The sequence below is a fragment of the Apis florea genome, unplaced genomic scaffold (assembly GCF_048593485.1).
Source record: "Apis florea isolate Af1SG1 unplaced genomic scaffold, ASM4859348v1 contig_2293_pilon, whole genome shotgun sequence".
NCBI classification, from domain to species: domain Eukaryota; kingdom Metazoa; phylum Arthropoda; class Insecta; order Hymenoptera; family Apidae; genus Apis; species Apis florea.
The window spans coordinates 207,789-234,220 of NW_028256554.1; the positions used below are offsets into that span (position 1 = coordinate 207,789).

The 26,432-nt window shown below is 49.6% G+C and overlaps 2 protein-coding genes across 8 annotated transcripts in view; one reads left to right on the forward strand and one right to left on the reverse strand.

Moving 5' to 3' along the window:
• ds (dachsous cadherin-related 1) overlaps positions 1 to 13,865 on the forward strand; it is a 177,809-nt gene extending 163,944 nt beyond the window's left edge. For 3 of the 4 annotated variants that reach the window (XM_086903637.1, XM_086903639.1, XM_086903640.1), the window contains 8 exons: positions 61 to 411; positions 1,404 to 1,730; positions 1,812 to 2,292; positions 3,387 to 4,344; positions 4,443 to 4,728; positions 7,131 to 7,427; positions 9,454 to 9,916; positions 10,004 to 13,865. In XM_086903637.1, coding sequence (XP_086759763.1) covers positions 61 to 411; positions 1,404 to 1,730; positions 1,812 to 2,292; positions 3,387 to 4,344; positions 4,443 to 4,728; positions 7,131 to 7,427; positions 9,454 to 9,916; positions 10,004 to 12,431 — 5,591 coding nt within the window. In that variant the 3' untranslated portion in view covers positions 12,432 to 13,865. The remainder of the gene's footprint in view (positions 1 to 60; positions 412 to 1,403; positions 1,731 to 1,811; positions 2,293 to 3,386; positions 4,345 to 4,442; positions 4,729 to 7,130; positions 7,428 to 9,453; positions 9,917 to 10,003) is intronic. The other variant, XM_086903638.1, reaches the window with a different exon arrangement.
• A 1,272-nt stretch (positions 13,866 to 15,137) lies between these two features.
• On the reverse strand, positions 15,138 to 25,211 carry Eaat2 (Excitatory amino acid transporter 2). 4 transcript variants are annotated; one of them, XR_015290815.1, is made up of 11 exons: positions 24,177 to 25,210; positions 22,479 to 22,604; positions 22,154 to 22,361; positions 21,399 to 21,441; positions 21,066 to 21,319; positions 20,748 to 20,981; positions 17,863 to 18,057; positions 17,551 to 17,685; positions 17,314 to 17,422; positions 16,892 to 17,206; positions 15,138 to 16,202 (listed from the first exon to the last, which is right to left on the reverse strand). XR_015290815.1 is itself a non-coding variant. In XM_086903641.1 (11 exons), exons 1-11 carry the CDS (start codon positions 24,349 to 24,351, stop codon positions 16,154 to 16,156), a joined length of 1,647 nt encoding a protein of 548 aa, XP_086759767.1. In that variant the 5' UTR covers positions 24,352 to 25,210; the 3' UTR covers positions 15,138 to 16,153. The 4 variants fall into 4 exon arrangements, 2 of the variants coding, with proteins under 2 accessions (XP_086759767.1, XP_086759768.1); XM_086903641.1 differs by having other exon boundaries at positions 17,088 to 17,206; XM_086903642.1 differs by having other exon boundaries at positions 17,072 to 17,206.
• Between the last annotated feature and the right edge of the window lie 1,221 nt (positions 25,212 to 26,432).

Consider the following 26,432-nt stretch of genomic DNA (forward strand, 5'->3'; position numbering starts at 1 on the left):
GCGTCGATGATCGATCCCCTTATCGCGCGCTCGCTCATTATCGCCGTCCGAAAATTGCAGGTGCGACGTTGGTGAGAGTGGTCGCGGTCGACAAGGACGCGGGCGACAACGGGCGGGTGTCGTACGTGATCACGTCGGCGAACGAGGAGGCGAGGTTCTCGGTGGGCTACGAATCCGGCATAGTGAGCTTGGAGAGGCCTATGGCGAGAACGACGGAGCTCGAGATCACGGCCAACGATCACGGTTCCCCGCCGCGCAAGTCCACCCTCAGGCTGATCCTCGCGTTGGCTTCTGGACAGAGCAACGGACCCCCCCGGCTTCTGCTCGCCAACCCCGTGGCCAGGATTTCGGAGGATCTGCAGGTCGGAGCGCCGGTTCTCAACGTGGCCGGCCCTATCATCGCCGATCAAGGTGAGCGCTATATTTATTTATATTTATCATACAAATAAATTTATCCATTCCGCGTACGTATACGGAACGGGTATATATATATTCGGGAGCGGGAAAGATGATCGGAGGATAGAGAGGCAGGCGCGGTTGTATCGGCGGTTAATCGGCTCGCTCGCGAGGATAATGCGAGGAGAGGGACAAAAGCGAGGGGCTCGGTCGCAACTTATCGATCTCCACCGGCGCACACCGGTCTCCCTTCCTCCGTACGACAAGGACGACGTACGAGAGGACCAAAAATGGGGCCTGGCCTTTTTAGGTGTTCCGCGTCCTTATTGTTTGGACGGTGGCTCGCCGCATAAAGTGGCACCGGAGAACACAGAAGGGGCCGTCAATTTAGCGCTCGCGTTACCAACCCAACGTGAAATTACGTTCTCCTATCCTATCTCCCTATCCTATATCCTCCACGCGGGTTCCGCTCCACGGGTTTGGCTCGATTCGCACCTACGCCTCGGTCAACCCCGACCAGAGAGGATTTCTATTTAACGAAATTGATTTCCTTCGAATCCGAAATTCGTATCTCTTCCGCTCCATTAAATTAGCAAAGAAGTCGTAGTAAACGATCGGATTCCCCTCGATCGGATCGCGCCGACACCTTTCTTCTCTCTCCGGGTCTGGTGGAGAACGGTGACGGTAGTGGTGGAAAAATATCTGGAGCTTGTCTGCTCCAGAGCGGCGGCGGTGTATCGAGGGGGAGCGCGCATTAGCGCGTTCCGATCTCCCGAAGGACGAGGCGGCGGACGAAGGGCGTATGAGAAGGGACGACGGGGCGAAACAATGGCCGCGTATATCATCGTTCGTGCCGCCAGGTTGCCGCACAGGCAAATCAGCCGAGCGTCGGAGAGAGCGGCCCTAACTATCCCACCAGTGTCTCTCCTCGCCAATAACGAAAACGCGCTTTTTCCCGAGAACGACAACGGGAACGGGGGCGTTAAACCGGGTGCGTTTGTGCGCAGGAAACGTGAGCTTCGGTATCCCGAGCAACGTAGCCTCGGATAAATTCACCGTTTTGCCGAGCGGTCTGGTCACGCTTCGAGGCCCCCTGGACCGGGAGGAGGCCTCCCGCTACTCGGTCCCGATCCTGGCCAGATCCAGCAAGCTGTTGGACATCGGCACCCTCGAGGTGGTGGTCATGGACGAGAACGACAACAGCCCCGAATTTCGACCCGGCTCGTGCTACACCCTCGCCGTGCCCGAGAACCAAGGGACCGCGGTGATTCACACGATCGCTGCCTCCGATCTCGACGAGGGCAAGAACGGGGAAATTTATTACAGCATCGTGGGTAAGCGAGCATCTCGTCGAAGAATTGGAGGGCCACGGAGGGATTTTATATTCGAAACCGTATGTATATTATATCTTTCAGGTGGCAACGTGGGCGCCAAGTTCGCGTTGGATCCGACGAGCGGCGCGCTCTCGATGTCGAATCTCGACCGGGAGTCGGTGTCGAAATACGTGTTGACGATCTCGGCCAAGGACAAAGGCCGACCCAGCTTGGAGGCACGGTGCAACCTGACGGTGATCGTGCTGGACGTGAACGACAACGCCCCGACGTTCGTACAAAACGAATACTCCGAGTCCCGTGCTCGTGGATCGGCGGTGGCCACGGCCGAGTATCCCGCTTTCGGATTCCCCTACGGATCCTCCTCCAATTATCCGACCAGCCACCGCCCCACCAAGTACGTGGCGACCGTGTCCGAGGACGTGGCCCCGGATTCCAGCGTGATGACCGTGAGGGCGACCGATCCGGATCAAGGGGTGAACGGGAAGATCACGTATGCCATCGCCGAAGAGACGAGTTGGTTGTTCAGGGTTGACAATTTAACGGGCGTCGTTACCACTGCTGGGTAAGTTTCTTCTCCCCTTTCTTCCCCCCCCCCGTCCCTTGCTCTCGCTTCCCTCTCCTCCTTATCCCCCGGTTGTTCGCGAGCTCGGCTAAACTAATTTCGCTCGTTAATTGTCGATCGTTCGTCCGATTCGGAGGATATCGCCGGTGAGATATTACGAGGTCGGTCGTGAAACGTAAGAGTAGCGCACATAAAGGTGGGGAAAAATAGAGTAGAGTCTGAGAGGAACGTTGTGTAGAATCAAATAAAGCGTGCACGCGAACGATGATGCGGCCGTCCTTCTCTCCTATCCTTGCCGATTACACGCATCGTCGTCCAAAACGTGGCTTTCGTCCCGGATCGTGGTCGAATTAAATTGTAAAAATTCGCGATTCCGCCCAACGGAAGGGACGAAGATTGAGACGCGAGAAGAGACGGAGAGGAGATCTTCTCGAGGAGAGGAGAGCCGCGCGTCATTTCAACCGCGGCCGTTTCGACGCGTTATTTCGGCCGGCGATATTGCAAAAACCAGATCCCCCTCTTTCGCCCCTCTCTCTCCCTTCCGATCTCTCGTCCTTTCCCTCCGAGTCCGAGTCGCGTCGTGGTTGCTAGCGCCGTTCCCACCAGGACCACCCGGAAGAGATCGATAACCCGATAACCGGGGCGCGATTCGGTGTCGATAACGTTCCGATTACTCGATTTCTCGCGCGACGCCAACACCTCGTCGTGCATCGGCCGTCGTGCATCCAACAAGAGGCAAAGGAAAGTAGAATCGGAAGCTGGTGGCCTTACGATCGTTAACCGATCGTAAATAACCGCGTCGATTATTTCGCGATTATGTCATTCCACGCCCGTTACGTAACGTTATTACGCGCGCGATTCGTTCGTTTTTTCCGATCTGTGACCGATGGATTACGTCGCCGAGAAGAGAAAATGAATAATAACGGCGGGAACGAATCGCGCGAGAAAACGAACGACACGAAGACGTATGCGTTTTCCATCGCATAACGGCTCCCCTCCCTTCCCTCCCTTCCCCCTCCCCCCCCCCGAAAAAGAATCCGTTCTGTTCGGAGAAGCTGAAAAGATCGGACGGGCTGCTTCGTGTGGGTGTGCAGGGCTTTGGATCGGGAACGGCAGAGCGCGTACAACTTCGTGGTGGTGGCGACGGACGGCGGCAAGTACGACGCGAGGAGCAGCACGATCCCGGTGGAGATTCGGGTGAGCGACGTGAACGACAACGCGCCCGTGTTCGAGGAGTACCCGTTCCGCGCCCGCGTCTCGATCGGCACGCAGCCGGAGAAGAACATTCTCCGTGTGGTGGCGACCGACATCGACGAGGGGGCGAACGGGGAGATCGTGTACTCGTTCCTCCACGAGCAGGAGAAGCCCAAGTTCAGGATACACCCGAGCACGGGGGCCGTGACCGCGGCCCTGTCCCTCTCCCAGGACAACGGCAAGACGTACCACTTGGAGGTGGTGGCCAGGGACAAGGGGAACCCGCCGAGGAGCGCCCGGGGATTGATCGAGTTGCGGGTCGGTGATCTGGCCGACCTGGCGCCCGTCTTGAAGTTCCAGAACGAGACGTACGAGGTGGTTGTGGGGGAGAATTGCGCGGCCGGCACCGAGGTGATCCGGGTGACGGCCGTGCGCTCGGACGGCAGAAGGCAGCGGGTCACCTACTCCCTCGGCTCGGGCAACGAGTTGGCCGCGTTCGCGATCGACGAGGAGACCGGGTCGATACGCGTCAACGACCCGGCCAAGCTGGACGCGGAGGCGTGGAGCGACGCGAGGGTGAGGCCAGCCCCGGAGGAGGGGGCGGAGGACGAGGGCAGGACGAATTCGTGGGCCAGGTCGTTGGAGGGTGGGGGGCAACGGTCGAAGGAGAAACCGAGGGAGAGCTCGAAGCACGTGTTGACCGTGGCCGCGAGGACCAGCGGCCCCGACCCTTTGGAGGCGTACGTGAAGCTGGTGGTCAGGGTGTCGGACGCGAACGACAATCCGCCCGTCTTCACTCAGACTCAGTACTCGGCCACCGTTTTGGAGGGGAACGTGAAAGGGGATTTCGTCGTAAAGGTAAAGAGAAAAGAAAAGAAAAGAAAATAAAAAAAAAAAAAAAGTAGAAATTTTCGTCCTGTTGGAAAAGAAAGAAATCGAATCGAAATTTGGCGCAGCTCTCGGCGAGCGACGCGGATCAAGGGATGAACGGTAGAGTTCTGTATCATATCGTGGACGGGAATCCGGACAACGCGTTCACCATAAGCCCGCCGTACAGCGGCATAGTTCGAACCAACATCGTGCTGGATCGGGAGATACGCGAGAAGTACAGGCTGACGATAATCGCGACGGATCAAGGGAATCCGCAGTTGACCGGGACGGCTGCGCTCAGCGTCAGGGTGATCGATATCAACGACAATCAACCGACGTTTCCGGAGCACAGCGTCATCTCCGTTTCGGAAGGTAAGCGCCATTTTTCCCGTACGAAATCGAAGCGAAGATAGCCGACGAGAGCCGAAGAATCTCCTCGCTTTCTCTTCTCGTTTTTCAAAGAAAAACGAGACCCGTTCGAATTAATTACGACGCGGCCTCGTGGTCGGACGAGGGGTTGACCGACGATTATTATAGCCTCGTCCGTTCGCGATCGTGCGCGAACAAATTACCGCGCGAATACACCGTACCACCTCTTTAATTTCGATGCGCGCTGTGTCGCTCGCAATTAACTCGTTCGCGAGCAGGTTGCCCGCTCGATAACGACCTTGTTTTCTAACCTAATTGTCTAATAAATTGGAGAATAAGCGAGATCTTCTCCGCGAGGGAAAGATTCAATTTTCTTATTTATCACAAAGTTGAAACTGTTTACGATTCGATTTTGCGTAAAATTCGCCAATCTTAATTCGCCCGAGATTTAGGGACTACTTTCGATCGTCGCGTGAGAAACCAAACGATCGCGCGGAGAGCGAGAGGGAGGGGGGAGAGAGAGAGAGAGAGAGAGAGAGAGAGAGTAAAAGCAAAAGGAAAAAAAGAAGAAAAGAAAGGGGGGCGAGTATTTCAAGGTGGGAGCGCGTACTACTACTACTACTACTACCACTACTACTACTACTACTACTACTACTACTACTACTACTACTACTACTACTACTACTACTACTACTACTACTACTACTACTACTACTACTACTACTACTACTACTACTACTACTACTATTACTACTACTACTACTACTCTCCAAGTATAAAGTTAAGTGGGAAAGGATTTATGCCGGCATTAAAGTCCAACTGTTCGGAACAATCTGCATAACTTAGGCGAGGCTGCGAACGTCCGTTCGGATAACTCGGCGGCGCCCCTCTCTCTTCCTGTTTGTTTCCTTCTCCGTTTCTCCGTATCGTTCCACGTTCATTGACAGATATGATTCAATGGAACGGCGAGTGTTTGACGAGCGTTCAACGAAAAACGTTTCAAAGAAAATCGGGCGAGAGGATCGAAAGATGGAGAAAAAGATTGAAATGTATGAAAATGTAATTGATTAAACTGTTGCGAAACCACCGATGCTTCTCTCTCTCTCTCTCTCTCTCGCGCGTTTGAGGACAACGAGATTTAAACGCGCTTCATTTAATTTATACATCGCGAACTTTGCGTTTACTTCTTTCTCTTCTCTTCCTTCTCTCGTTTCTTTTATTCGTTTCTTCGTTTCTCTTGTCCCGTTCTTTTTTCTCCTTGTAATCTTTTAATTCGCCTGGTAAGAAATCGTCGTAGAACCGAAAGGAACGATTTGCAAATGATTAAAACTATTAGAATTATCCATTCGCGATCCATGGAATCCAATTTTGTTGGATAGAGTCGTTTGTTCGTTGGAAGTTTTAGCGTACCCTTCCCCCCCTCCCTCCCCCCTCGCCCCTCCCCTAAAACGAGAAAGAGGTTCGTTCCCGAAAAGGCAGACGTCCAAAGGTGGATTTAATCGACAGGATGGATCGAATCGGTAGCGGCGGTGACACGAGAAATGGAAACAATGGTAGACCACCGACGAGCGCGTTTTCCGTACAAGGAGTACGCGTACATCGCGTATTTACGCAGCCAGTATCCTCGAATACTGGCTAGGGGACGAAGGAGACCTCCGGTAATCAGAATTACCGCGATATAACTCGGGAGGGGGGGGAGGAGGAGATCGGATTTATTATATTTGGCGAGTTTTCCCAAAGATAGAGAGATCTTTGTTTCGGCTTCCGAGGAGCGCGCGTTCATTCAGGATCGAGACTCTCGAGGCCGATTTACGCGACTTTAACGATCCGCCCGTGAAATTTACGAGCGAAGAACGATGGTGGTGGTGGTGGTGGTGGTGCCGCGCGTGCAACCTGGTCCCATTCAACCCGGTCGTTCTTCCCTCTTTTCTCTTTTCTTTCTTCTTTCTCTTGTCTCGATCCACCGCGCGAAACTTTATTATTGTTCGAGCGGGGATAGAGATCGGTGGTGGTGGTGGTGGTAATTTGGCCGCGAGATTATCGCCTACGAGATCCTCAGACCTACGAATCTTGTCCGGTCCGAGCGTTCTTCTTGACGCTAGCGAGATAGAGGGAAGCGATAAGCGAGGATTCGATGCATTTTAAACGCGACTCCCTCCAACTGTCTTTACCTTCGCGGAAGAGGTTCGCATACATATACATATTACGCATACGTATATGTCGGGAATGATCGTCCGGTTCTGTGACAAAGTGGTTCCAGGCCACTTGGAGAGTCGTATATAACCGAGGCGCCCGTTCATCCGGGAACAACGGTGTCTGACGTTTTTGGTCGAATGTTTTCGGCCGAATCGAATATCGTGTTCGTCGAAGCACGTGTGTAAGCACAGGTTACATTTTTTCCACAGGTACGGCGGTTGGAACCGTGTTAACCACCATCACGGCCAACGACGTGGACAGTTCCCCGGCCTTGACCTATCGATTCGGGAACGCGACCGATCCAGGCCCGTTCAGCATCGACAGATACGGGGGCAAGGTCGTCCTCCGGAGACGTTTGGACGCAGAGACGCGGTCCGAGTACAGCCTGCAAGTAGTCGCGAGCGACGGTATCCACGAGGCGACCACGGACTTGATAGTTCGCGTCACGGATCTGAACGACAACGCTCCGCGATTCCAGCAATCCGCTTACATCGCCACCCTGCCTGGTGAGTCTCGTTTCCCCTCTAACTTTTCCCCCCTCCCCGTATCGTGGAAAACTTTCTCCCGGAAGTGGGGCAACGATCGATTTCTGGGGAAATTCTGTTCGATCGATCGATGTTATTCCTCCTTCCCTGTTCCCTGTTCTGCGAAGCAGAAGCGAGAAGAGGAGAGCGAGGGAAGAGAGAGAGAGGGAGGGACGATGGCCCGAGGCCAGTCTCTCGGCGCGAAATAAACGCGAGTTTAAAAACTGGTTTTTAGTAGACACGCGTTGTCTCGTTGCCCGTGTTCCAAACTCGAATTGACACCGCGCCAAGATAAAACGCGGGAAAGAGAGGGTAGGGGGGGGGGGAGGGACGAGAGGGAGGAAAGAGCGTGACGAAAAGGACGAAAAGGAAGGAGGGAGAGAGAGAGAGAGAGAGAGAGAGAGAGAGAGAGAGAGAGAGAGAGGAGGGATCGATGAAAAGCTAGCTAGCTAGCCAACCAGTCAGCAGAGCTACTCTCTCTCTCTCTCTCTCTCTCTCTCTCTCTCTCTCTCTCTCTCTCTCTGCGAAACGAAGGAATTAGAGAGGGAGAAGGGAAGAGACGAGAAGTGAAAAGGAATGGGGAAAGATGGGGACGAGGAGGTTGGTAGGGAAGGGGGGACGGGACGAAGGGGGACGAAGAGAATTGCGAACGCCTCGCACATAAATAAACGCGAGGACACCGTTTGCGAGGCAGCCGAAAAGCCGCCTTCGCTGCAACCGCCACCCGAGATCGCCGGCTTCGAACACTCTCGAAACTTATTAAAAATACATAGGCCCGCGCCTAATGGTGCATTTGGGTGGGCGGCAGAGGGGTGACAGGGGAGTCTGGATTGGCAGGAGGTGGACGTGGAAAGAGTGGACGAGTGGAGAGGGGGAGAGCTCCCACGGCGACTTCGCTTCGCGAATTTGCATCTTTCTTCTCTGCTCTCCTCCTCCTCCTCCTCCTCCTCCTCCAATAGATCCTTCCCTCCGCGATTCCCGAATCTAGAGGAGGGGGAGGGGGGGAGGGGAAAGGGAGATAACGGTCGTGGAAACTTATCGCGTTGTCGCGGCAAACGAACGAACGATCATGGTCGAGATACCGAGTATTATTAAATTGAATCGAAGCGAAGCGAGACGAAACGAAAAGAGAATTCGTCCCTCTCCCTCCTCGTTCGTGTTATAAGACGTCGATGCGATGCGCGTATATAACTCCACGATCATACGCACCTCGCGATAATTATAGAGTAACCTGTCTCTCACTTTCTCGGTTAAGATCCCCTTTCCTTCGGGGGGAGGTGCGTCTTACCTCTTCTCCTCGCCTCCTCGCGGACATCCTCCCCAAAGGGCTGCGAGTTTTATCTCAGCCTCCTCCTCCTCCTCCTCTTCTTGTCCCCCTTCCTCCCCTCCTTTTCCTCTTCTTTTTTCGCTTTACCTCGGAACTTGGCACATTAATGCCGAGTTATCCGACGATTTGAAACGCATCGAAATGATTTTTGTAGCCGCGAACCTGGCTCACCGTCCTGCTGGCCCCACGGCTCGGACCAGCGATTTATATAACTGGTTATTATTTCATACTTCCGTTCAGGCCGATGTCAGGACGGCTTATCCTCCTCTCCTTTACCGAGAAAAGAAAGAAACCTCGTCGGTGGTGGTGGCGGCGGTGGTGGTGGTGATGGTGGTGATGGTTCCGCTCGAGGACGTGACGCTACCTCCGACAAAAAGAGACGAAGGGAAGGGGATGGGGAGGGGAAGTACCTCGACCCCGTGCCCGTGATCCCTCCATCTTTCGATCCCTCTCCCTCTTCCATCTTTTTGGCTTTAATCTTTCTCTTTCGTTTCGTTTCGTTTCGTTACGACGAACCGATCGATCGATCGATTTCCCGACATCGTGTTATGCGTGCGTATTACTCGCCTTCCTCTCCCCCACCCACCCCGTTTTCTCGCCCTCGCTCTTTCGTCGTCGTCGTCGTCGTTCTTCTCTCTATCTTCTGTTTTTTTTTTTTTCTTTTTCTCCGTCTCTTTCGAGCAGAGGGACGAGGAGGAGAGTTGCAAGAAATCGTGACGGTGAACGCGACCGACGACGATCTGACGGAGGAGAACAGTCGGGTGCGATACCATCTGCTGAGAGCCACCAAAGGTTTCTCGGTGCATCCCGTGACCGGCGTTGTGACGGTGAATCGTACCGCGATACCGAGGCCGTTGCCCAAAGAGGTCGAGTTGGCAGTGGTCGCGGAGGATTACGGGAAACCGCCTGCGTCGTCCGTGTGCTCGGTCGTCGTACGATTGACCAGTTTGAAGAGCAACTCGCCCGGCAAGGAGTACAAGATCACCGCCAAGGAGAACACTTGGAGGGGGACCGCTCTGATGAGATTGTCCGACGTGGATCTATTGGACGGTGGCATCGTGGCCGGCGACGACGGTGGAACGTTCGAGGTGTCCAGGGGAAAGTTGATCCTGTCCAAACCGTTGGACAGGGAGACGAAGGACAAGTAAGGATACAAGTTGATTTTCCTACTCCCGAAAAATCCTCGGCCGTGTGTTTTGACCGATGTGATTTCCCTTTCCTCCTTTTTCAGATACGTTTTACGATTAGGGTCGAAGAACGAGAGCACGACGACCGGATCCCTGGTCGGGGACGAGCCGGTGACCGTGATCGTCACCGTGGAGGACGCGAACGACAATTATCCCCGTTTCACGGAGGACGTGCACCAAGTGTCGATCAAGGAGAACGCGGCGCGGGGCGCTACGGTGGCCGTGTTGCGCGCCAACGACGAGGATCTCGCGGGGACACCGGCCGCCACCCTCGTCTACGAGATCACGTCGGGGAACGACGGTGGCCTGTTCCGGGTGGACAGGAGCACGGGCGCGGTGCTCGTGAACGCCACGTTGGACTGCGACCTCGAGCCGGACGTTCACAACCTCGTGGTGATGGCTTGCGACACGGACCCTGACTCGCCCCTCTGCGCCTTGACCAGGCTTCGCGTCCGCCTCGAGGACGTGAACGACAACTCGCCCAAATTCCCGGTCCCCGAGTATCTCGAGTTCGTCGGGGAGAACGAGCCGATCGGGACCACAGTGTTCTCGGCCCGTGCCTCCGACCTGGATCGCGGTATATTCGGCTCGTTGAACTATTCGATCGTGTCCGCCGCGGCCACCGGTTTCTCCGACATAGACGACAGTTGGAGATTGTTCGCCGTGGACGGGAAATCGGGCACGGTGACGACCCGCGCCGTGTTCGACTACGAGCTGCGCAACCGGTACGCGTTCACGCTGCGCGCGACCGACACGGGCGGTCGGACGGCGGCGGTCAGGGTGAGGGTGGAGATCGAGTCGAGGGACGAGTTCTATCCCCAATTCACGGAGAGGATGTACAGGTTCGGGATGAGGAGCGGGGCCCGGATAATGGCCGGGACTGTGATCGGGCACGTGACGGCGACGGATCGGGACAAGGGGCCCGACGGGAGGGTGGTTTATCAGCTCACCTCCCAACACCCCTACTTCAAGTTGAATCGTACGACGGGCGCGTTGATCGTGAAGCAGAAGTTGTTGCACCTCGACATGGACGTGGAGGAGTCGTCGAGATTGGTGGTGAGCGCGAGCTCCGGCAGGCAGGGCTCGTTGTCCAACATGACCGTGGTCGAGATCACGTTGACCGACGAGAGCGACGAAGGGAGGGGAGGTGGCGTCACGTCCGTTTCGCCGAACGACGTGGCGGCGACGGCCGCGGACGCTTCGGCGAACCGCGGCGACGGCGACGACGACGACGACGACGACGGCGAGGAGAAGGACGGGAACAAGAGCAGAAGCAACAAGAACGGAGGAGGAAGCAACATGGCGGTTGCCACGTCGGGCGGATTGGCCGATTGGGCGTTGGGTTTATTGATCGCTCTGCTTCTCCTGGTGGTCGCGTTCGGTGCCGTTTTCCTCTACCTTCACCTTCGGAACCGGAGGCACAAGAAGGCCGGGGCCAAGCCCGGGTTGAACGGGGAGAGCAACGCGACCGCGTCCAACAGCTACGTGGATCCGAGCGCGTTCGACACGATCCCGATCCGGAGCGTGGGCGGTGGGGGGAACGGGGGCGGGGGGAACGGGAACGGGGGAGGTGGCGGGGCGTCGTGCCAATTCGCGCCCCCGAAATACGACGAGATCCCGCCGTACGGGACCTCGGGCCAATCCGGGCAGCAGCAAGCCACGTCCGAGTTGTCGGGCAGCGATCAGTCGGGATCGTCGGGGAGGGGGTCGGCGGAGGACGACGGGGAGGACGAGGAGATTCGGATGATAAACGAGGGACAGCAGACGGGCGACTCGGCCAGCGATCTCTCGGTGCACAACACCCAGGAGTACCTGGCCAGGTTGGGGATAGTGGATCCGCCGGCCGGCACCCCGAGGCGGCCGCCCGAGGCCCTACCCCTCGACAGCTTGCACCTGTTCGAGGACGAGGCGGCGACCGAGGCGGACATCGCCACCCTGATCTACGGGAAGATCGGGGAGGCTGGCAGGCCGATGTCGGGTTTGGAAGTTCCGGGCGGCCCGTCCATGAACGGCTCGTTGAGCTCGATCGTGCACAGCGAGGAGGAGTTGACGGGATCGTACAATTGGGACTACTTGCTCGACTGGGGCCCCCATTACCAACCCTTGGCCCACGTGTTCAGCGAGATCGCCAGGCTGAAGGACGACGCCGCGAGCGTCCAGAGCGGGAATTCGGGGAGCAGCGGGAAGACGAAGTCTGTACATAAAGCTCCGCCCCCGCCCTTGCTCACCTCCGTTGCCCCCAGGTCGTTAGCGGCCCCCGCGCTGGCCAGAGGCATCCTGCCCAGATCTCCCATCAGCCACGACGCGTCCACCTTCCCCTCGGCCGCCCTCAGCCCCAGCTTTTCCCCATCCCTCTCCCCTCTCGCCACCAGAAGTCCCAGCATCAGCCCTTTGGTCCCACCCGCCACCCAAAGGTCCGGTCAAAGTGCCAACAGGGGTATACCGGTTACCGACGCCGAGTTGAGGATTTAACCGGCCCCCATCTTTCGTCGTTTTATCATTAACCGTCCGATCCAATTCCGTTCGCGTCGCGTTATCATTATTATTACCGTCGCGTGTTATTTTCTTAAGCGTCGATCCCGAATTGTACATTTCGTAATATCGATTCGATTTTTTTTTTTTTTTTTTTTAGATAAGCGTTTTCCAGATAAACGATGATGCGATTTCGTTCGCATGGAGGGTGTTGTTGAACCGCGTTGAAAAAATGCACTCGATTCCGTGCGATTTCCGAATGTGCAGCGTGTATAAAATGGAGATTAGAGATCGTTAAGTTTGACTAACCTTCGCCGGGATTCTCGAAGGTGCAAAGGTGCATATATATATATATATATATACATACATTTTATTTTTCTCCCGTGATAGAAGCCTGTTTTACGCGCCTAGGTGTAGAATCGAAATCGATATCGAGCGTTTGTAGATAATCGATCGTTTTTTTTTTTTTTTTTTTTTTTTTTTCTTTTCCCTCTCTCGTTACGTTTGCGTAAACGTAAATCCTAGCGTACCTATTGTTCGAAGTTCGAAACGATTCGCAAGAGGATAAGATATTTTTCTAGAAAGTCTATCGTCGTGCTAGCTTGCCGTTTCGATCGATCGATCGATCGATCGATAGTGAAATAATACTCGATTTGTTTGTAAATAAAAAAAGAGTCCGTAAATCGGCTCCGTAATTGTTAAGTGATCGTGTAAATAATACTCATTCGACGAATGACAAAAAAAGAAAAAAAGAAAAGAAAGAATAAGAAGAAGAAGAAGCGACGCGCCTTTTATATATATATATATATATGTATGTATATGTATAATCAAAAGATAGACTGTTTCACTGTTCGATGCTCATATCTTTGTACCGTGCTCGTTGAAACGTAAGACTGTGCAGTGACCTAATTTTTTTTTTTTTTTTTTTTTTTTTAAACTCGGAGAACGAAACGAAGAATTGATCGATCGCTCGACGAACGAATAAATAATAATTCCTCGAGCGTGCGACGAAACGTAAACTTTTCTGGATTTCGAGATTGCGACGTGCGAGCGAATCGATCAATTCGCGATTTCGAAGGAAATCACCGCTCGTATTTTGTTTCGTATACACTTTTCGTATTCGTTTTCTTTTTTTCTCTCTCTCTCTTTCTCGAAATTTTCTCGGAATTTCGTAAACGTAAACGGAAAAAGTGATCACAAGTGATTTCTGCCAGGTACATACGCGTATACATAATAAAATTAAATAATTATATAGAAAATAGATACGTCGTATTTTGTATAAAAGAAAAAAAGAAGAAGAAGAAAAAAAAAAGGACAATTCTGTACAAAGACTCTTCTGTGAGCCATCCCCCCTACCCCACCCCAACCCCACTCCCAACGGTTCGCTTCACGGCGAATCTTAAATAAATGAATTTTTTAGGAATTTGATAGAAATTTGTTGTTTATTTGTTGTATGTCGAAAATTGAAAGCTGAAAAAAAAAAACGAAATCTCGAAAACGAAGGGGGGGGGGGGCGGGGAAATAGAAAATGGGGAAGAAAGAAACGAAAACGATACAACGGGCATATCTTGTATAAATCTTGCACCTTGTAATAATACAACACGTTGAGCTTTACAAGTAATATTCACACGTAGTCTTTCAAGTATTTTTTTTTTTTTTTTTTTTTTCCGATAAATTCTTTCTCTCTATTTTTCTCCCTTTTTCGGGTTATTAGTGCAAAGCGCTCTCCCTTTCTCTCCTCTCTCTCTCTCTCTCTCTCTCTCTCTCTCTCTCTCTTTCTATTCTAGCTATATACGCTATTATTCGGATGGTAAATAATAAACTCAACGTTACGCGTTGAAGAATTCGTGTTATCGCAAACTTTGAAAGAAAGGAAACGGAAGGTTCAACGGAAATACCGTTCGATCGCTCGAGAACGAAAATAAGCAAGATACGCGTTCAACGGAAAAAACAGCCGGGAAAATATTATTTTCCAACTATTTCTCGATCGAAAAGAAAAAAAAAAAAGAAAAAAAGAAAAGAAAAAAAAAGAAAGAAATCATTCGATCGTGTTTTTTTTTTTCAAGCGACGAAAAGCTCACTACGAAGCACACTATTTATCCAGTTAATTTGTACATTTAAACAGTCTCTACGAGAGAACACGTATCGACCTACGTTTCTAGTGCCTAAAATTAGCGAACCCTTATCAGAATTCTTCTATATAACGATATATCAGTAAGTAATTCAAATGGCATGTCCAGTCTTAAAATTGCTCTTTCACGAGCGCTTCTATATCGTCTTTTTTTTTTTTCCTCTTTTTTCTTTTGTTTTCTTTTTTTTCCTTTTTTTCCTTTTTTTTTCTCGGATGTGTGTGTGTGTGTGTGTTACAAAGTCGGCAAACTGTAACTTCGAAATACAAATTGGCCTACAAAGGATCGATCGAAAACACAGAGGCAGAATCGTAGATGCGGTACCTTCGTCAGATATCTCGAATTTTAAATGTGGTCGATCATCGTATATCGTATCTCGACAAATTTCCGACAGATTTCTGTGCACCGATCTACACTTGTCCATGGTCCGCAAGTGAAATTCGGTACGGTTAAAAGCTAAAAAAAGGAGCCTACTTTATCATTTTCAAAATGTATCTTCGACTACGACGAATGTATTTGGTAGTGTTCAACGATGTTATTATCTCTTATCGAACGTTAACCTATGCTGACGCATACGTTTTTTTTTTTTTTTCCTTTTTTTTTTTTTAATGTAACTATTACATTTGTGTTACTCATACAGCTAGACGATTCGTATCTCACGAATTTCTAACGCTACGCAAAACAAGTTTTGGTTTTTTCACATATTCTTCCAAGTAATTGTCAACGATCGATCGGATATTAATAGAAGGGACATCGATCATGCGTCATAAAGTCATCGTGGCGCCATGCAACTTTTCGCTCATTGTCTGTTCGATAACGAAGAGAAAGAAGAAGAAGAAGAAGAAGAAGAAGAAGAAGAAGAAGGGTTCTCGAATAATTGAAAATTTCGTAAAATTCGTATCATCGACTCACACATCGTAAAAAAGATTTTTGTGGCAGTACAACGATCGGTCACGAAATATATATATATATATTTTTTCTTCTTTTTTTTTTTTTTTTTTTTTTTACCAGGCAATGAGCAAACGTTGCCCTACGCTCGACAAAACTCGAAAAAAGAAATTGTTCTCTACTTTCGGGATGGCATATGCCACATGTGTTAAAATAAGGCACCACGTCCGACGCTGTTCACGCGATCGTTCGATATTTTCAGAGTGCAACAAAATCGATGATCTCGCGATACATACATACATACATGTTTTTTTTTTTTTCTTTTTCTTTTTTTACTCCTCTCAATTCGCCACTCAAGAAGCCACTACAAAAGTTATTGCTATGCTCGCATAGCACTAAACGACGATAAATCGCGTAGCGCACTCCTCGATATTTATTATTGACTTTGCTTATTTGATATTCGTTTTTTCAAATGATATCATCAGCGACAAGTAATGCCGTAATTTCTTTACAACAACACTCGGAGAGAAATAGAGTAGAAAAACGTCACATATTTTTTTTTTCCTTTTTTGTAGCCGGTGAACTGTTTCTTTTTTTTTTTTTTTTTTTTTTGATCCCCGCAATGAACGCATCGCATTCCCTCTCTCTAGATGGTAGTAGTAGTATAACTTAAAGCTAAACTATGTTTCGCAGCGAAGCCACAGGTCAAACTGTCTCTTCGGTCACGCTCCTCGGTATCTGCAACACGCTGATGCTGAAACGAAACAACAAGATCGAGATGACGATGCCCCGCGTGCTTAAGCTAACGTGCTCGATTCGAAGCGGCACTTTTAACAAGCGTGATGAGTCGTTCGATGTACGCATAGATGTACGTATGTATAGATGGATGGATGGATGGATGGATGGATGGATGCAGTCGAAGATGACGATCGCATGGAAGAATGAACGTGTTCGACGAAATGTTCGTTTGATCGAATTTCGCAGAATTATTCGCGATAATAATTTCGAGTTTAAGTTTATCATTTATTTCCCCTCCCCTCTCAACATTCGAATCGCAAAGTCTCTTCGAGATGATAATAAATAAATAAGATCTCTCTAATTCTTTCTCTCAAGCTCGTCGTCGTGCGATTCGAGCAACGATATAATTTAAACGCGATGCGATGATAGAACGGTAAGCAGCGAAAGTAGCAGCCCCATTCCTATATTCGCGAAGCGTTTACAAGCGTTTGATAATTACGAGAAGGATGGTTTGAACGATGATTTTTGCGCTTCCTACGAAAAAGAGTTTCTTTTCTTTTTTCTTCTTTTTTTTTTTTTTTCTTACTCGATCGATACAACCCCCCCGCCCCGATGACGCGCGATGGTTGGCGTGAAATGGTTGGAGAATGAAAGGAAAATTTTTTTTTTCTTTTTTTTTTTTTTTTTTTTTTTTTTTTTACGTACCACGAGGAACGCCTGGTGTGTGAATCATTTTTGCAAATGTTCAATTTTCTTTTCCTTTTTTTTCTTTTCCTTTTTTTTCTTTTTTGCGATAGGAAAGCAGAATAAAAGAGACGAAGGAAGGAAGGAAGAAAAGAATGCACGCGATCGTTGCAATCTTACAAAGTGATAGCCTAGCCCTACCAACAAGCTTGTTTACTTGGCGACGCCGGCTATCCTCGCGTCGTCTTGCATCTCGACGACGATGGTGTCGGGATCAGGTACCCTGTTTGCGGAAATGCATCCGTTCGCGATCGTTGTTGGCAAAACGGTTTCCGACTGAAACGGAAATCACATTTAACGATATTAACACCTCTGTTTCCCTTCCCACCACCACGTGAGTAAGCGTCGTCTGTCGCTTCGTTTTTCGTATCGATCGATCATACTTGATAGGCTGCCGCGTCCAGCGCCATCAATTCCTTTTTCGACAACTGCTCGACCACTGCGGCGGCGTAGCAATCGCCCAGCATGTTGTTCGTGGTTCGAATGCGATCCCTGAACCGCGTGAAACAGGAGAGAGAGAGAGACAGAGAGAGAAAAAAAAAAAAAAAAAAAAGAAAATATCGGATGAGCGATCGAATTTTATTTAGAGGAAAGGCGATAACGGGACTTACGTTACTTACACGAACCAATCGATGGTGAATAAAAGGGAGACGTTGTAAACGGGGGCGTTGATGGCGCTCAACACGACCAGAAGGAGGACCAAGGCGGCGCTTGGGACCGACGCCGATGACACGGACGCAGCGGTGGAGGTTAAACTTGAAACGAGAAACAGAGAAAAGAAAATTTCGATCGATCGGTTTGTAGAATAGAAATAGATGACGATATTGCGTCGATAAAAGAGGAAGTGAAGATCGAGAAGGAGAGGAGAAAGAGGAGGAAGAAGGGAAGAAAAGATCTTCTTTGTTTTTTTTTTTTTTCTTTTTTTTACTCACATAACCGTTATGATTTCACCGAAGCCCAAAGCGATCCCGTGCATCTGGGCGATGAATATGCTTGCCACGGCCACGAACAACGCCGTCCCGTCCATGTTAATATTGCAACCGATCGGCAGAACGAATCTGGTCACTCTAGGATCGACTCGAAGTTTGTCCGTCATCAGGCGGAAAGTGACGGGAAGTGCGGCAGCCCTGTACAAAACTGCATTAGGGAAAATCGAGGAAAACGCGGTCGAGTCGAGAGTAGATTATAGTAGAAAAGATTATTTCTGCGCGCTGCGTAGCCGATGTCCATGGAGGGTAGTGGGGGGGTAGGGGGCGGGGGCGGCGGCGGCGGCGGCGGGGGGGGGAGGGTCATTCTGGCATGTAGTATAATATAATATAATAATAACAGCGGTGATGGTTATTTTAATTCGAAAGCATAAAATTTTTCTCTGCATACGTACGTACGTACGTACGTGCGGAAGGAACGTACGTAGGTACGTGGATCGAGACGTGGTGAATGAGATGGATGAAGCGAGCGAAATCGAACGGAATCGTACGAACGGGGAGCATTTTTCGAAAAGCGCGCGCTGTAAGGTTCGATTGATAGAGCGTTCGGACGGTGGCGTGGACGGACGCAACACAATTGGTTGGTGCATGGACAGGTTTTTTTTTTTTTTTCTTTTTTCTTTTGTTTTCTTTTCGTTTCTTTTCTATTCTAAGCTAAGAGAGACTAACGACCAGAATGACCGCGATGACGATACGAACTGAAAATCAACCAGGGTTAATCTCAGGGTGTCGACGGAAGACGGCCACTCGTCCATCGCATCTCTCGAAGGGAGAAAAATCATTTTAAAATCCTGCAACAGACAATCGCATGTACCTTCATGTCGCGGCCATCGATTACTTACCAAGGCCACCCTCGGTCTCTGAACCACCTGCAAAAGGCCGCGTGCAGCGCGTGTTCTAATACATCATCATGATATTCATACAGTCTCTGTTCAGATACGCAAAGAGCTGTATCTCTCAGTCACGCAGTGTACGCACAGTTGTGTACGCTCTCCTCTGGAAAAAGTTAATCCACATAGAAAATAAGTTGAATTAGATAGATTGGCGTTGCAAGGGGCGTTTAACGATCTCGAGCGCCTCGATGATGGGACGGAAAAGGTTCGGAATAGAGAAGAACGAGAAGAACGAGAAGAACGAGCTGCGACGAGTTTGCAAACGCGAGTTCAAACGCGAGAAACGAGCTCACGCGGATCCCTTCTCTGTCCCACGATGCATCGGACGGGAGACGGGAACGAGAACGGGAAGAGCGGAGGAAGATGGAAGAAAAGGGAGGAAAGGAAAGGGGGATGGGGTCGCTTTTGATTCTTCTTCGGATGGATAAACTGAAAAAATGATCGTTGCTTCGCGTGATCCGCGGTAATGGTAGAAACGAACAAAAATATTATATATATCGTACGATCGTGGTTCGGGTGTTCTGGCCAGTGGTTTCTGGACGGCGCCGGCAAACCTGGAAGAGCGGGCTCGACACGAGCAATCAATATTTTTTTCAGCTTTCCTCTCTCTCTCTCCCTCTCTCTCTCTCTCTCTCTCTCTCTCTCTCTCTCTCTCTCTCTCTCTCTCTCTCTCGTTCGTGGAAATTATTTATCCAAGCGAAGTTATATATCGACGGTGGTAGAACAAGAGTGGTGAACAAACGTTTATAATATATGTGCTCTGTGCGTGTGTGTGTGTGTGTGCGCGCGTGTGTGCGTGTGCGTGTGTCTTCGTGACGATTTCGTCCTCCTCTCTGTCCTCCTTCGAGGAAAGAAGGAAGGAAGGAAGGAAGGAAGGAAGGAGGGAAGGACAGGAAGATTCGGATCGGAAGCTTTTCGAATCTTCCACGCCAACAATCAGTCCAGGTGACACGGAGTCAGCTGATTTCCGGTTAATTATAAATACGGATAATGCGAAAACGAGAAACATTTCCGTGCACTTTTATCCTTTTATCCGTCATCGTCATTTCGTCATCCCGAGTGTCATCGAAATTTCGGCGAGGAAGATTTAAAACGAAACGAAAGAATTTTTCAAAGAAGAAAAATTCGTGATGCCGAAAGTTCGAAAGATCTAGTAGGCTAGTAGAGTAACCGGGGAGTATCCGCATCCTAAGTGCCACCCGGAACTGCATACCTCTCTCCCTTTCTCTCTCTCTCTATCTATCTTTCTTTCTTTCTTTCTTTCTTTCTTTCTCTCTCTCTCTCTCTCTCTCTTATTGGTCACGAACAGTTCCCCCCGCGAGCAACGCAGAAACATTAAAGAAAAAGCGTGTGCGAAGAAGAAAGGTTGATCGAAGAGAGGGGACGATCGAACGAAAGATAGACAGGAGAAGATAAGGAGTGGTTGGAACGTTCGACAACGCGAGATCGACGCGGCGTTGTGAAACGTTGCACGGCAAGGACGAGTCTAGGACGAGTAGCGGTGTGTGGGAATTAAGGCCTCGCAATGCCTCCTCTCGGCTAGCTGAAACATATTGTCTCTATCAATCGATTCAGATTCCATGCGTCCACCTGTTTTTCTTTTCTTTCTCGAGTCTGGGATCGCCTTTTTTTTTCCAGTTTCCTTTGAACTGGTGTTTTTTTTTCTTTTTTTTTTTTTTTTTTTTTTTACATCGACGGCGCGATGTAAAAAGAAAAAAAAGAAGAAGAAGGAAAAAAAAAGAACGGAAAAAAAAAAGAAAAAGACGAGACGACGAGAATAACGTATATGTAACGAAAGGAGAGTTAAATTCGGCGATTCGAATTCGAAGGGTCGAAACAAAGATTCGAGAAATAAATGACGATGACGACCGAGGCCGTGTGAGGTAGGCGATATGGGTAGTCTGAAGGTCGGGCTGAGTTCGAAGATCGACGACTCACGTTGATGCCATGGCGAAGGCGGTGAGCGTGCCCTGGGCGAGGCCGGCGTAGAATTTAAAGGGGTTCTTTCTCACGAAGGCCAAATAGATGAGCTGCATGATCACCAGCTGATAGAAGAACACACCGATCACGATCGTGACGATGAACCAGGCGAGCTGCGACATCACCAACGCCAAGTCGGCGACGCCCAATATTTTCCCAGCTATCACGGAGGTGATGCCCACAGGTGTCATCCTGCGTGTCGTCCAATACGGCGAATCGATAAAATCGTGACGCACGACGTATCGATATCTTGGAATAATATATATTTTCACGTACCACATTACCGTAGACACCATCCTCATGATCACTTCGAAAACAGCTTTGAAGAAGTCGATCACGATTTGGCCTTTCTCCCCGAGGGTGCCCAAGAACGTGCCGAACACCAGGCAGAAGAAAACAATGCCCAACGTGTTCGTCCCGCTTCTGTATTGCGTCACTCTCATCAATTCTTCGTCTCCGAGTACGTCCGAGGATATCGGAACGGTGAGGTTCTTGAAGGGCGGTGTTTTCGGAACGTATACCGTGTGGGCCTGCCATAGATAAAATGCATCGATTATCTCGCGCCAAAAATACACGCGTGTGTAAAAGCGTGTGCGAAAGACGACGTACCTGCTGAAAAGCTGCTTGGAATATATTATCCGGAAACATATTTCTGTAACACATTTTTTTTTTTTTTTTTTCTTTTATAATAAAGCGGTCGATCGATAGAGATACGTTTATCGACGATACAGCGTATAATTCCATTTAGCGGATGGCATGCATCGCGAGCAAGTGTGCCTTAAACGGACCGGCAAATAAAGTAATACTCGACGATGTATACCCGATCGATATATTTTATTTTCGTCGTCCTAGCGGATAGATATAGATATCCTGCCACCCGGAGAAGTTCACCGATCGTGAAATTGCGTCGACCTTAATTCATCCACGATACGCGATAATTCAGTTTACACGCGTGTAAACGAGCGAAATACCGAGGGGGGAGGGGAGGGGGGGGAGGGGGATCGAACCGAGTATCGAGCGAGTTTGATGTTTCGTTCGTTATCGTTCGGACGGGGCCAAGTTCGAACGAGAGGCAGAGGGCGTCGATAGTATCGATGGAAAAATAATCGAAAATATCTGCCTCGTGGAACGGACGAGTGGAACGAGTCAAGCGTTGCTCGACCACCACGATGGCTCGGATTCTACTTTTATCCGTAGGAAAATTCCGTAAGGAACGTGTTCCCTTACGTGTCGACGCAAAAGCACGGAAATAACGAGCTGGGGCTGGCGAGCGAGAATACACTCGATCCTCGCGAGAAAGAAAGGAAGAAGAAAGGAAGTGGAACAATAATAATAATAATAAATAATAATAATAATAATACCACCTTCCCAAATCGAGAAGGCTGTCCAAGATGTTCACGGCTCTTCCATTGTGCGAGGTCGCGATCGATTTTCTGATTCCAGGATTACCCGGATGAATGAGCAGAACCAGGACGACACCGAGGACAGCGTTCAACAAGGAGGAGAGTATAAAGTACACCAAAGTTCGGACGGCGATCATCCCGTTCATCCTCGCGTTCAAACTGGCCGAGCCTGAAAATTATCCGTCAAACTTGATTCCATTCCTCGGATCATCCTCATTTTTTTAATTCCCCAATTTTTATTATTCCCCTTTTCCCCCGTGCAACGCATAAAGTTACGTATAATTACCCGATATAAGGCTGGCGATCACCAGTGGTAAGATCATTAACTTTAACAACCTCATGAAGAGCTCTCCGGGATAACTGATTAACATAACTGCGTCATCGCCGAGGCCCAAGGGTCGTAAACCGAACCCTGAAAAAAATAACGAGATTACCGCACACTACTACTACTACTACTACTACTACTATGACGGTTGCTTCTAGAAGGCTTAAGGCTATTCAAGGTGAACGTGACGAAGTAACGTAACGGGGGATCGAAAACGAGTTCAGCTTCTGAAATTCTTATCTGTGGAGGGGAAGAGACAAAAAGGGAAAAATTATATCCCTATATATATATATATATATATACACAAGGCGAGGTTAAATGTGTAGCAAATGGTGTAAATCTAGCAGTGGATGAAATTGTTGGACGATAAGTTTGATAAATAAGAATAACTCCTTAACTCGTCGTCGATCGTCTATAGACGGCACGACACGAATTATAAAAGGAAAGGGGAGGAAGAGGGAGTTGCTTTATCGATGCTCGCACGAATAAATAAATAGGAGTTTAAGAAAATGAAATTCGAACGTACGTGACGTAATTGCGAGTGATTTCGCGTCGTCGATTTCGAGGAGGAGAAGGAGGAGGAAATTGCCTTCGTGGGCAATTAAAATCCAGAAAAAAAAGAAGGAGAGAGAAAAAAAGCGAAGTGGATTGAAACGCGTCGGATTCGTTCTCTGTCGAGAGAGAGAGGGGGAGGGGAGGAAAAGAGAGAAAGAGTTACAACTTCGAAAAAGAAGGAGGGGGAAAAAAAAAAGAAAGAGAAAGGAAACATTATCTTCGTTCGTACGAAGGAGCTTATTCTTTCGGCTTCGGAAAGACACGTTAGTTAATTAGATGAGACTTTCGAAGGAAACCTCTCGCCAATAATTGGTACTTTCTAACAGGATAATATAGTCACGTTTTATGTAACGTACGTTAATTTCAAAGGGGGATCGTTTCCGTCGATGATACTCTCTCTCTCTCTCTTTCTCTCTGAAGCTTATTAAATCCGTATATGTTCCTTCCCGATTGTCAATTTCGTTTTACGACGATCAATCCGAAGAAACGTCATCGAACGTTCGTTTACGTACGTTCGTTTACGAACGATTACGAAGCCCCGATCGTTAAATAGCCGCGCACACAGCGATCACTTATTAACGCGACATTTCGACACGTGACGTTTCCGCGACACGAACGGAAGAAGGGGAGAAAGGGAGAAAGAGGAAGAGGGAAAATAGAAAACAACAGACACGAGTTCCATCCGCGATTACACGCGGATCGATCGACGATGGAAAAAAAGTTGGATCCGATGTAAACCTCGACCTTGGCACGCTTTTCGTCCATAATGGACGAGAAACGTAGGGGATGCTTTTGGCATGGTGCTATCGTTGTCCAGAATATATAACGTATATAACGTGTATATATACCTTCCACTCAACTTCGTATCTCTCTCTCTCTCTCTCTCTCTCTCTCTCTCTCTCTCTCTCTCTCTCTTATTTATATATATATATATATATATATACATGGAATATCGAATTCCACGGACGAAGCTGGGGAGGGTTTGTCGAACGAAAACGTCGATGGAAACTTTTTTCTCCGCGATGATCGACATTTGCTTGACATATCTTGGGATATTAATAGTAGTAGGAAGGGGTGAAAAGAAAGAAAGAAAGGATTACTCACCGAGTACGACGCCGAAGAGGACACCGGAAAGGGTAACTATGAGAAGAAGATTCTCCCGCATGAATTTTCTGGTGTCGGCGGTCACCTTACGGGGACCCTGAGAGGCCGACACGTCCTGGCCATCCATCTTGGCGAACAAGTACTCGGAGAACCGAGCCGAGGACTTCTCCTCCATTTCACTAGGCCGCCAGTAAGCGGCGTAGATGGTGGTGGTGGTGGTGGTGGAGCCGGTCGCGCACGAGGAGGCCGATCCTCTGGGCGATCGCCCCGCCGATCCTGCCAAGTTCCCTTCTCGCGATCTCTCGCGGTTAACGGCGGGGCCCCGGCAACACCACAACGACCACGGGTTGCCGTTTTGGGGGTGTTTCGGAAAATCCGTGCGGAACGAGTAATCACCACGCGCTCCCACCAGACCAGTTCCAATAGGCTCGGCCGGCCTTCCGAGAGCCCTTCGGTGCGGGGATCCTACCGATATCGGGATTCGATTCGACCTTCTTTCCACTCGAGTTTCCACCGATCGATGATCGCGTTACTTCCTTCTCGAGTAACCCTCCTCGCGTTACTCTCTCTCTCTCTCTCTCTCTCTCCCCCTTCGCTTCGCGCGACTCCTCAAACTCGTCGAGTTTCTGATTTCGGACTCGCGACGGTATTCGGCCGCGTCTCTTCTCTTTCCTTCGAACGTCTCGGAAGGAAGCGATCGATGTTGCCGCTTCGGAGGTCACCGGTCTCCTCGCTAGTTGATTCAGCCCGAACGTTCGCGTTGTTGCACAGGGTCAGTTACCTCTCTTTCCGGAGCGGTAGCACCTTCGAGCACCTCGAGCCGATGTATGCCCGCCTGGCGCGAGGATGGCTCGCGTGACTTTCCTTCGTAAAACGAGGAGAAAATCGATCGACCGGGTACCGGTTGGAAAAAAAGAGGCGAGCGGCGAGGAGAAAGAAATCTAGGCGGAATTGAATTTCGATATATAGCTCGATTTCGCACGCGATTTCGATGCGTCTATCGCGAAGGATGAGCCCCAACTGGCCGGTTACTAGCGGATATATACCGTATTGATTTGCCGGGACTCCCTCTTTCTCCCGGCGACCCCTAGCCCGCTCCTTTCGATTCAACACGCTTGCGCGACACACCGAAAGCCTAAGTCGGTCGTCGGATACGAGGATTGTGTATAGTGACACCGATCGTATTCTCTATACGTGGCGAGCAACGCGAGTCGAAGGGGAACGATACAAAGGAATCGGAATAGAGAGAGAGAGAGAGAGAGAGAGAGAGAGAGAGAGAGGAGGAAGGGGGCCTTTGATACCCTAAACGAGCCAAGACTCGTTACGTACGCTTCGATGCTTGGGAGAGGGGGGAGGGGACTTTGTTCGAGAAATGTGTACGCGACCTACGTGTCCGTTTTTATCCTTGAAAAATTAAACTTGATCTGATTTTCGGTCTTCCTCTTCCAACTTTTAATTTCGTTACGCGAAAATTAATGTGGATTTTACCGAAAGAATTTTACGTTACAGAGTGTTCCCTCCCTCTTCTTTCTCCTCCCTCCCTCTCTCGTAAAATTTTTCCGATTAATCGATCGATTCGCGATTCTTTACCCGTCGCGCCAGTGGAATTATTGGTATACTCGGTAAATGTCCGACCGAGAACAAACCGAATCTACTTGTATGCCCGACCGCAGTAGCTTTTCACTACTGGGAATGGAGCAAGTAATTGTTACCAACAACAAGAGATGGAAGCACCGCGCTTTATTGCTCGTCGTCGAGCTCGAGTTCAATCCGACTATCGACCACTTCGATAATTGAATGTTACATTTTTAACAGAGACGAGAAAAGAAGAGTAGGAGAGTAGGAGGGTAAAATCGAAACGTCGATCACGAAAAAAATATTTGAAACGAAAATTCGTGCAAACGATATTATTCTATACGCGTCAAATCGAAAATATAAAGGAAAAATTCGATTCTTCTTTTCGTGTTATCGTTTCACGCGATTTAAATTCCCTCGCGAAGGGATCGTCGTTCCCGAGTAATGGAAAGGAGTCGTCGAGATCGTTTAATCGATCACAAGAGGGAGAGATGCTGACTCAGTTATCGGCCTAATTAACCAGAAAAATATGCGTTCGCCTTATCTTTCTCCCCACTCTCAGAGAAAAATCTTTGAATCGTCGTGCGAACGACGTATCGATCGTATTTCCCCCCGAAAATGAATAGCGTTTATAATTCTCGATCCCTTTACGTTTCGTTGCCGATCCAAGAAACCTCATTA

What these genes read in the sequence shown, in the direction of transcription:
- Eaat2 (XM_086903641.1), bottom strand. Translation starts at nt 24,351, where the DNA reads ATGGAGGAGAAGTCCTCGGCTCGGTTCTCCGAGTACTTGTTCGCCAAG. An exon ending in GGTGAAATCATAACGGTTAT is followed by an intron (nt 17,686 to 17,862) that starts GTGAGTAAAAAA and finishes TCTCGTTTCAAG; the next exon opens with TTTAACCTCCACCGCTGCGT. An exon ending in AGGATAGCCGGCGTCGCCAA is followed by an intron (nt 16,203 to 17,087) that starts GTAAACAAGCTT and finishes GTTTCGTTTCAG; the next exon opens with CATCAGCGTGTTGCAGATAC.